Raw genomic sequence first — 11,589 nt, forward strand, 5'->3', positions numbered from 1 at the left:
ATGTTTAAAGTTCAAACCTTTTCATGTACTTGAGATGTCCCTACCTGATTCTGTAGTTAATATTTTGTTTGAATTGGGGGAATAAGTGATTGGATTTCATGCGACATCATCGCCACTGACAAGGTGACCAAGGGACGGTCAGCAAGGTGCGTGTGACATGTGTCAGGTGGGCCAAATGTGCCATAGACTGCAACCAAAAGCCGTAAAATAAGAAGGAACTTATCACTGCTAAATGATACAACCAAATAACAAAGTATTCCTTCACATATCCACACCAGAAACTGGAGTAAGGATTGGCACAAAAGACCTGAGCATAAACACAGTAGCAGCAAACAGAATTCATGAAAGGAGATGAATCATGAATCTAAAAGGTTGGAATAGAGATTAATCACTCGTCAATTTTCTTGACGCTTCAATGCGGAATAAGTAGCGTAGTTTGGTCAAGACGGCATATAATGAAAGAAAAGAAACAAGGGTGTAAACCCGATACTGAGATGGAAGCACAGAAGAGGATGCCATCAAAAATAAAATGTCATGAGCAAAGTTCCTCAGCTAAAAACTTTGCAGCCAACAAAGCTGCTTAAGGTTACAGAGAATGCATAGCTTCTTGCAAATATCCTATTTGTCTTTGTTTTCCTCAGCTTCCTGCTCGTATCGGCGTTTGAATTTCGCAATCTGGCCAAGGCTCTGAGCCATTTGACGTTTTGCCCTCATGTGGTACACTTTGCCGGTATGGTTCACCTTGGTCATCATGATATTCATCAGTCTGCCACTCTGTGTCACGTATGAAATCCATTGCATCTGAGGATGTAGTCCCTTCCTCATCCTTCCAACCTAATCAAAAGGTATAAGTGTACAAGGTCATCAACGGGGAAAACAAACATCATATTTCTTTATGCTGAACAATTTTTCTCGGATATAAGCCTTCATCACTACAAATAAATATCATCGAGTCCATAAACTCATACTTTGAGTAAAAGATGTAATTAACAAATGATTAATATCATAGTTCCAGATGTTAACCATGAAATAAACATCCATTGATATGGTATTCATTTGGAAGTAATGGTCACAACTGCAGAAGTCAGTATTCATTTAGTCATGCAGCCTAGTAGTTATCATACGGCCTAACCAGCAGTATTGCCACCTAATAGACGACTATGTAGTAGCTGGTAACGGCACCTGTTCCATATGTATGTACAGGCTAGCATACAGCCAATGCAATTCTACTACCATAATGGTGCATGTTAGGTCAATCTAGGAGTATGACATCCATGAATAGTTCAGTCGGAAAAAACTATCCCACAGGCACCTGTTCTTTAGCTAACTTGCAATTGATTACCCTCATGTCAAAATAGGAAAGGGCCTATGTTTATTCATTGCCATTTGGCTTCTTCCTTCGTAACTCAGAAAAGAGGGCCTTAACGCTACACTATAGCCAAAGCCAGCTACACTATACCCCACTCCCTATCAATCCAGATCAAGATGACAGTTAATGCAGGATGGGGATGGCCTGACAGCAGCAACCATCAAGTAGATTTTGGAGAGGCCAACACAGTTAACATGGCGGTGACAAGGTGGGAAGGACGATGCTGGCTTGCATAGGTAGTTCTAGAGGCCACCCAACAAACTCCCCCACTAGCTCCACTAGGAGCAGTGACACCATCAGTCACCACAGATTGTGCATCTTCCAGGCGAGAGCACATAACTTTGGTCCAATTCGCAAATTCTACTTGAAAGTTTTCCAAACTTCATGGTCATTTTCGGACAGATGTAAATGACTAGGTAGTACATAAAAAGGTAAAACATGAACTTATTCCAAACATGACTTCAGCAGTGACATGGCCATACTTTGGTAAAAGGCGCAAGAGTAGTTCGCTCTGTGCTCACCGCACAGCTGTGGACATTTTAGTGAAATCAAATGAAAGTAATGACCAGAGCAGTGTTACTCATTAGTCACTCACTCATGAAGAAAAAACATAAGCTAAGACCACACTAGGATGTATTGGAAGAGAGGCTCCATTACTATATTCAAATCACCACATAGAACTCACAGATTGATATTATTGAATGACATAACACTATTAATTAGCTCCATAAATTAATTCCCAAGTATATTATTTCTTAGATAGCCTAATATGGACTGGATGGTGAAAGTTCATTAGAACTATAAAAAAATAGACAAGTGTAATGCTCGTTAATCCCCTGTTACCCATGGATAATGGCTCTAAGTAGAACTCAGCAATATTCCAATAGTATTAATAAAGCTAGCTAGTTCTTCCTATAAAAGAATAGATGACACTGTAACTAGAGTACCAGACCATTTATCTTCACATGTGATTTCAATTTTCAATGGAAGTTATGACAAGTAAATTAGATACTATTCATCACACAATGTATTGCTCTTCGAAAGTTGGCAATATTAACAAACAATGGGAAATATTCTAGAACTAAGTGACAAGGTAACAGTAACAAGCTACCAGATGATCCTGCTTCCTGTAAGCAAAAGATGCGAACAAGCGGACTGCATCTACTATTACATTTTGCAGACCAATATTCAGACTCCTTTGGGCAGTACAACCAACCAAATTGGTAGAAGCGTAGCTTAGGATTGTTATAATTTTGTGGTCAGTAAAAGAATCACAGGTTGAAACGTAAAGCACTCCAAACTAACCATAATACAGCTAGGGCACAATTTTGCTGCAAATTGGATTCCAACAAAACTTATCAGCAGAGGACGAACTAAATGAACTCGTTCAGCTACCCTGCACTGAGAATCGCACTAATCACTTTTGCACGACAAAAGCTGGCCCAGCAGCCACCAGCATGATTGAGCAGCCAATTGAGGTCTTGTTTGGCATAGCTATAGATTGTGCAGAATCCAGATTCTAGCTGGCTGCCCAGGGAAGCTGCTGTCTGGGGAATCCACTGCCTGAAGAATCTAGCTGTTTGGCAATCCTGCTTTTCATATAGTAGATTGTGTGTCCTAAGTGTGAAAAGACTTGAATGCCCCTAAAGGATATAATGACTTGTTTCATTGCTAATTCTGTGTAGATTTCACTTTCTCTGATTACTTTTTGACAATTTCGAATTAAAATTTTCAGATTTAAGTTAATGTCAATGTTCACGTACCACAATACATAGTTCCTTGCACAATTCACATGGCATGTCCAAAGTTGAATAAAAATACATATCAAGTCTAGTTAGGATTACATGACAACAAAAGAAACACTAATGGTCTAGCGCTTCTCCTCCCATTTTTCAGATCTAGTACTATTAGTAGCCACTTCTTCCATGCAAATATCAATGAAAATCTTATCTGCGGTCGCATCCAACAATGCTTTGACCTTGCTGTTTTCCATCTATAAACACATCATACATAATTACCCCACTGCATAATGGATGTTCCAAACTGAACAACTATGCATACAGAGGCCTACACATTGCATACAACTGAAAAATTGACCAATGCACACATAGATCTACGTACTGCGAACCGAAGCAGAGAAGCAACCAATTTTTACCCTTGTTTTGCGAGGATGGAGAGGCGACGACGGGGTGGTCCGGGTCGGGGTTGCAGAGGCGGCGCTCGGTCGGGGCTGGGGAGGTGGCGTGCGGAGGCGCCGGGACCCGGGGCGGGGGGAGGATGCGCCGGGGAAACCGGAGCTCGTCGGGGAAGGGGAAACGTCGTTCGGCGGCGCGGATTGCAGATCCAGCGGGGAGGTGGCGGCGGCCGAGCTCTTCCGGCGTCGGAGGCAAATTGAGGGTGGGGAGATGGCGCGGCGAGCAGATCCGGAGGAAGGGAAGTAGACCGGGCGGGGACTCCGGCGGCCGGCGGCGGCGGGAAACCCTAGCGGTCGGGGTCGGCCGCCTGTTTGCTCGTGCAGGAGACGGGGAGAGGAATGGGGCGGGGACGAGGGGATTTCGACATTTTATCGCAGTGGCAGATTGCGGGTAAATAACCCGAACTTTAGTGGCAGAGGGAAACATCCATCCCGGAGAATTGGTTCAAGATTGTAAAACGCAAATTATCAATCTCGACATGCATGTTTGCGCGCGTTTTCATCATGGCAAATCGGCATGACATGCTTGATTGTTCACGAGAGCAAAAAGACCAAACAAAAGGGCACATGTAGCACTAACCAATATGCTCCTTCCAATTCAAAATAAATATCGTTTTGCGTTACTACAGTTATCTGTTTTAAAAATTACCAACAAATTACTTTTATATATTAATTTTAGATATTTAAAAATAATACAGATAGATTTGTCTAAAAAATATTTTTTTAATACTATTTTTAGCATAAATATTTGTCGCTTTGATCAAGATCCGATTAAGCTTTTAAAATTTTGATCGGCAATAGCTTTCAAAATATTTAGTTTGAAAATATAAAAATCACACGTATAGATTTATCTTGAAAAATATTTTCATAATATTATATTTTTATTAGATATTATAGCTATATTTTAATAAAAATAATGGTCAAATTTGTACGTCGAAGACATTGAAAAATTAAAAATATCATGTAATTTTGATCGGAGGGAGTAGTATATTTTTACTATACTTTAGTAATATATTACAATAAAAATAATAGTTAAAATTGTATTTTGAGACCCTGTTGATATCTAAAATGACAATTATTTCAATTTGGAGGGACTAATTGGTGTTCAGCCTAAGCTCGAGAAGAAGGTTTCCGGTCCTCCTGGGACGAGATCTACGACCTCGCAACAAGCATTGCATTGTGCTATCGATCGAACAGGATGGTAAAAATACAAAATTAGACAATATATATGATCTTATTTACCGAAATAGATAATATATCGTCGTATTTATAATTTTAGCATTCGTATTCGGTACCTCGTTTACCGAAAATTGACTTTCGGTATTCGGTATATCGTACACCGAAAATAACATATTCGATACACAGTATGCCGAATATGACACTGTAGCACCGTATTCGACACACGGTGTGCCGAAAATGGAGTGACATTTTCGGTACAGCATGTGCTGAAAATGACTCGGGCATGAACAGTACAGCCGTGTGTTTTAATTTCGTTTTCCTTAACGGTGGTCTTCTGTTACTCCAAAATTTTAAAACTTTTTTTACGTGTTCTATAATCCATGTGCAACTTATTTTCATTAGATTCATTGAAAAATCCTTTGTATATTTACAACTAAAATTCTCCAAAAAAGACTACTTTTATAACTTGTAATAATTATTGGTGTCTCAAATAAATTCTCAAAAATCTATTAAAATTCACTAATATTCTTATTATGTGATGGAATAATTTCTAAAATTATTTCCAGCCCTAGTTTATATGATAAAAAAGTGAGTTCCTTTGTAATGCTTTATTTACATGAAATGATAAAAATGCATATAAATAAGGCATTACAAAGGAACTCACTTCTTCATCATTTAAACTAGGACTGGAAATAATTTTAGAAATTATTCCATCACATAAGAAGAATATTAGTGAATTTTTATAGATTTTTGGGAATTTATTTGGGACACTAACAATTATTACAAGTTATAAAAGTAGTCTTTTTTGGAGAATTTTAGTTTTAAATATACAAAGTATTTTTCGGTGAATCCAATTAAAATGGGTTTCACATGGATTATGGAACACGTAAAAAAAAATTAATTTTTTTGGAGTAACAGAAGACCACCGTTTTGAAAAAAAGCGAAAACAAAATTTAAACCCACTGTTGTTACTGTTCATACACGGTACTGTTCATGACAGGAATTTTCGGCACCCGGTACGCCGAAAATGCCACTATAGCCCATTTTCAGCACACCGTGTACCGAATACGGTGCTACAGTGCCATATTCGGTACATCGTGTGCTGAATATGATATTTTTGGTGTACGGTATACCGAAAGTTAATTTTCGGTAAACGAGCTGCCGAATACGAATGCTAAAATTATAAATACGACGATATATTGTCTATTTCGGTAAATACGATCGCGTATGTTATCTAATTTTATATTTTTTCCGAACAGGGTTGAACTCGAAATCAGGTTTCGCGAGCATGCCCGTGGTGGAGGCAGACGTGCTCAGCCCGTCGCATGCAGAAGTGTGTTTCTAGCCGGAGGAGGCAAGATTCATATAGTCAACCTTAGTTTCAATGTTCCTCACCCACAACTTTAGCAAATATTAGGTTGGCAAGCCACCGTGGACTATGTCTAATCGTACTTTAGTGATTATTTTATTTCCTAAAACAACTATAAAGAGTTATTATTGTAGAACTCTTATTACAGTCAACTTTAAAACCCACTTTACTGCCGGTTTAGAGCCGACAGTTGGTAACTAGCAGTAATAGTCAGAGACTATCATTATCAACGTGGAGGACCAACAGTGAAAGTGTTTTTACTGCCAGCTGAAGGCTCCATCACCAGCTAGTAGTGTTTTGCTGCTCCAACCTCCCTCCCATCTCCTCCCTGTCCTTGCTCTCTCTGTTCTCTCTGTCTATCCTCTCTCTCCTTGATTTCTCCGTCTCTCTTCCTCTCAATAAATGCATACAATAAGACATATATTTAATGTCAATTAATAATAAAGGCACATTCATTAATACATACTAATTCATGTTATACAATAAAGATGTTAGGCATCGATAAACACACATATATACATAATAGTTCTCATAGGTAACCCACCGAAAAGTCGGTTGAGTTGAGTCAGTCCAGTATTGTAAATCCCTGACAGTGATTCCAGGGTATGCTGAACAGTGGGTGCGTGATCGGCGTTCTGTGTGTGCTTATAGAGTCTGTGTGTTCACTGCTCAAGGACACCAGAGTTATCCAGGTTCAGACCCCTCGTGAGGTAATAGCCCTACATCCTATGTAATCTTCTTCATCCTCCTCATTTCACAGAAGATATGCCCTTTCTATTCCAGAGGGGAGAAGTTTTACAAGTGGGCCCAACCAGCAGACCCATACCTGTCCTAAGAAATGATATAAGCAATCATTACAAACCTACATTCATTGTGCTTGCCCTAGGTCCCTGCAGCGGCCGTCCCGTCCATCGATCGCACCCCCGTTTGTCACGCCCGAAGCACTAGGCCTGCTCTGTCCTATCGCAGGCTTCCCACGCGCGCCTGCTGTACCCCCTATCATGCCTACGCGCCCGTCCCGCAACAATTGATGTCTGCGGGATGGGATAAGGTAATTATGCACCGATCCTACCACCTCAGCCGAAGTGGACTGCCTCGGGAAGGAAAATGGTGTGAGTGGTGGCATTAAATAAGATTTGACTAGCTTAGATGAGTACCTACCCCGCGACCAGTAAGGACTGGTTGCAGGGAACACTGCAGAGGCCCTGGTCGTGGTCGCGCTGGTGTCCACTAATCGCGCGGGGGTCATGGGTCAAAGATAGAAAGTGGGTACTGCCCATAGCTGACCGTTGTGGTCCATCCCGGTGGGGAACCCCTATATTCTTTACATCGATAGTAGCCCCTAAGCTCCCTCGCGGATGTGATGATCTGAGCTATTTTTCATCATGTTGAGGTCGGGCCTAGTCGTACCACTCGAGCCCTGGGTGGGCAAGAGCTTTGCCCAGGGAGTGGTCGGCGACATGGCCCACCATTGTGTTTGGCTTGGGAAACCGCATCCCAAGGGGAGGTTAACCGTCAGAGAGAGAGACAAAGAGATGTTGGGGGGAGAAACTTTGATAGCCGTCGGTTTCTGAGGCGACGAGACCGAGCCGATCTTATAAATCGGAAGGTAGAAACCCTGGAAACCCCTTCGCACTCCAACCTTCTATGCCAAAGCCCATCGCCTCTAACGACACCCCGTATTTTCTGCGAAAACCACTATTGAGCTCCCATGGTGCTGCACACTCAAAAGGAGCCTGACTTCCCCAAGTCAAAGTGCATCATCGAGAAGCTGAAGCAGATGTACGAGAATCGCTTGCTTCTGCATCGCCTGTCTTCGGGATATCACCCAGGGGGGATGTCTCTACTCCCCGCTAGGGGGAGATCGTGATCTTCATCTCGTTCTTTCTGGCAAGTCTCATCATCTGTTTCTCTGAGTTCTTCCTCACCGTCCTCTCCTTCTACGACATCTGCCACCTCCACCTCCACCTCAACCCCAACTCCATCATCATGTTGAGCATTTTTGCTCACATGTGTGAAAATTTCATAGGGATCGAGCCATGTCTTGATCTCTTCTGGTTTTCTACACGGTCTGGGCACAGCCCGAGCCGGCCAACGGGAGCTGTGACTTTCATCTCCATAACGGTGTCGCGAGCTCTTATCTGGAGATGAACCTCAAATCCTCGTGGTCAAGCTGGAGGGACGAATGGTTCAACCTCACGACCGACAACTCCCTGGACAACCTCCGCGTGCCAGAGGCACTGGCACGTCTCGCGGAGAGTTACGGGAGCTACCCCAAGCCGACCGCCGAACTACTGCTCCTTGCCGGTCGGGTCAAGACGCTTGCGGAAGCCAGCCTGTTAGGGTTAGACGTCGTCCGCGACTTCATCAAGCACCGGCTGTGTCCCCTGCGGTGGAGAGCCCACCCGGCATATCTGTATGTCGGGAGTGATGATGACACCCAGGAGAGCTCCGCAGGTAATATCACAGCCGTCCTTCTATCATTGTCTATTGGTCGAACGGTGTCTTATTTTCTTTGATTAGATCTTCCCGACGAGGTAGGTCATCAACCTGCGGGTCAGGTAGCTAATGGCGGCAGCCGCTAGGAAGGGTGGCCCTCCATGTGTCCTCCTGTGTGAGCTCCCCCTACCAGAGAGGGTTTGAATGAGACTAGTATGTTTAGCATTTTTTCAAAATTTCCTGCTCGAGCCTTTTCCTAGGTCATGGTCTCATGGCTCGAATTATTTCCAGCATCTCCCCGAGGTAGATGTCATGCGGCCGATAGTCAACGAGGTTGAGGAGGCCCTCCGGGAGATTGAACATGAGGGCCGCTAGCCCTCGTCGTCACCTACCGCTGCACCAGACGCCCACCGACCTGGTCACGACCCTAACCCGTTAGGTTGAGGAAGCGACCCGTCTACTCGGGGTCAGGTGGTGATTGCGGGCATCAGTACCACGAGTGGTGTCGGGCCGACCCGCAGCGTCCCGACCCGACTTGCCAAGACCTGGCGCCCTGCGACCAGGCCCGAACAGGCCAGGCCTGCCCCGAGCTGGCTGGTTTTGACCAGAGACCTCGCGACCAGACTGTTGTGGACCAGGGGTCTATGCAGAAAAGGCCGGTGGAGGCCTCGTCCACTGTGGAGGCATCCAAACGTGCTGGCGGAACCCTTAGCACTGGCAGACCCTTAGCGGGGTTGTCTTCCCCGGCCGGTCGGTCCGGCGGTTTTGAAAGGAACAGAGTTGTGCTTAGCCCCCCCCCCCCCCCCCCCGCGGTAAGTTGCTTTTGGGTAAGTATAGATGCTTTGGATTTCTGTTCCTTCCTGATCTAGTAACTTTGTTGTTTGCCGTAGGCCCGTGGTAGCCCCCGTGGCTCCCATCTCGACCTCTTCGACAGCACCCCCGCCGAATGTCCTAACGCCTCCACCAGCCCTAGCTTTGCCCTCTAGGGCTTTGGTGGCAGTTCCGGTTCCCGTGGCACCGGTCGAGGAGTCTGTGGTGGCCCCCGACCTGCTTGCTCTAGTCAGCCGCCTTCCTACTTCTATTCATAGGCTGGTCGAAGAGAAGGAAGCGGTGGCCAGCAGGTGTGCCAAGATGGAAAATCAACTGGCCTAAGAAAGGGAGGCCGGGCGCCTGCTGCAGCAAAGGCGTGGTGAGCTCCAGTGGGAGAAGGCCACGCTTTCCGCCGAACACTCCACACTTTCCGCTGAGCACTCCCAGCTCAAGAAGGACGAACGCACCACCCTCCGCATTCTCCAGGTTGCCTTCAAGGCGCTGGCGGATCCCCTGGGGAGCATCGGGCTGGGAGCCACCGAGCCGAAGGATAACCGCACCACCCAGTCCTGGGCCTACGCCATCAAGGTCCTGGCAAACAAATTTTCTGAGCTCCCAGCCACCCTGGCGATGAGGGGTGCTGAGGACGTGGCGCAGGTGGTGAGGTCAGCTGCGGAGTACATTTTTCAGTGCTGCCACAGTCGCGACCCCCTTTTCAACCTGGACCTTATCCGTGAGGGGGTCATGGTCGCCGGCCCCGAAACTAAGGAGAGGCTACGCGGGAGTGTCAAGGAGCGGTGGACCACGTGACTTCTGTCTTTCGGGTGGAGGCCACCGAGGAGTAAAAACTTGATTGTAATTTTTGTCTTATAATATATTCAAATGGAGCCTCCCGTTTTTGTTCTCTAATGAGTTTGTGTTGTTGTGGTCGTAGAGTTTCTGGAGTGTCTGAACCATCTGTCCGTACCGAGCCCCCACCTACGTCGACCAGCCCCTGATCAATCCTCCCAATGATCCCGTCGACCAACGTATTTTGGAGGCGGAGGTCGAACGTGAGCTGGGGCTTGTGGTTGAGCGAGTGAGTACGCCGAGCGACCATCAAGGTGTGTTATTCCGACCACTTGAGCCACGTGCTGGTCCCAGGTTACCCATGCAAAGCTTGACCAGCTGACTCATGTGTGGCTTACGACCTATTTCTTGACCAGCCTACTAGGAGGAGCTACCCGTGGTGCAGAGGGAACTAGAGCGGGTGACCCGAGAATGCATCCTGCAAAGAGAGGACTTCTGCGATCGCCTTCATCGTTGTCGGGAAGATCGGTCGACGACGTAGACAGACCTAGAGTAGCTGAGCAAGGAGAGCGACGAGCGGCGAGTGAGATTCTACGACCATCTTAGCTGGGCCTTTACCCCCTTAGACTCCCTGCTCCGGTCCGCCAGTATTCTGGTTCACCCGACACCTGGGAACACCGTGACCGGTCATATTGAGTGGTTTTTGGTGACCTCCGAGGAGGGAGGATGCCTCGAGCACAGGATTCGCGAGCCCGTTGGTGACCACCTTTTTGAGGTCGGGATCTCCGGTGCCTACCTTTCCCTCACCCGCGTCCGTGCCCGCTTCCCTGACCTGAACCTCTTGCCGGTAGTCAGTGTTGGTTTTGATGGCACTCGGATGACCTCGGAGGAGCTCGGCGCCTGTGTCGATTTATTTTTGTATGTTGTTCGCTCCTGCCTTTGGACTGTCTGGTTCGACCCACTTAGGGGTATTTTTGGGTCCTAGGATTATTGTCTAGAGGTTGTCTAGGGCTAGTCCCGGGTCACATTCGAGTGGTCGCTTTGTAACGAAGGATACTTGTCTTTATGTGGATTTTTTTCTGTGCTTGAGTGGTGAGTAGCCTCGGAGTGCTCGTAATGCCTAGGGAGGATCACGTCGACCCGCTTGCAAGATAGGTCCTGACACTAAGGATGACATTTAGCCTGGCAAGCCTTTCGATGGCGACCAGCGCTCGACCCGAGTTAGGGCTTGTGGCATTGTGGTCGTTAATCCTTGGGCACCATGCTCCCCTAGCAGCGTGCGAGCGGTCAATTTTGGATCACGTCCCATCAATCATGAGCGAGTGGGCTAAACAGACCTGGCTGCAAGAAAACAAAACACATATCCTAATAATTCTAGCCCCCGACTGTCTGGTTGGCGGAAGAAGCTGCCAACCAAGCGGTCAAGTTCTTGAAACAGAA

At 46.0% G+C, this 11,589-nt stretch overlaps 1 protein-coding gene across 1 annotated transcript; it reads right to left on the reverse strand.

The window, feature by feature from the left end:
* Positions 1–359: 359 nt before the first annotated feature.
* On the reverse strand, positions 360–3,908 carry LOC133900828 (uncharacterized). Its single transcript, XM_062342079.1, has 2 exons — positions 3,525–3,908; positions 360–834 (listed from the first exon to the last, which is right to left on the reverse strand). The coding sequence occupies exon 2, from the start codon at positions 823–825 to the stop codon at positions 619–621; it is 207 nt and encodes a 68-aa protein (XP_062198063.1). The 5' UTR covers positions 826–834; positions 3,525–3,908; the 3' UTR covers positions 360–618.
* Positions 3,909–11,589: the final 7,681 nt, after the last annotated feature.

The sequence above is a fragment of the Phragmites australis genome, chromosome 19 (assembly GCF_958298935.1).
Source record: "Phragmites australis chromosome 19, lpPhrAust1.1, whole genome shotgun sequence".
Lineage (NCBI taxonomy): Eukaryota > Viridiplantae > Streptophyta > Magnoliopsida > Poales > Poaceae > Phragmites > Phragmites australis.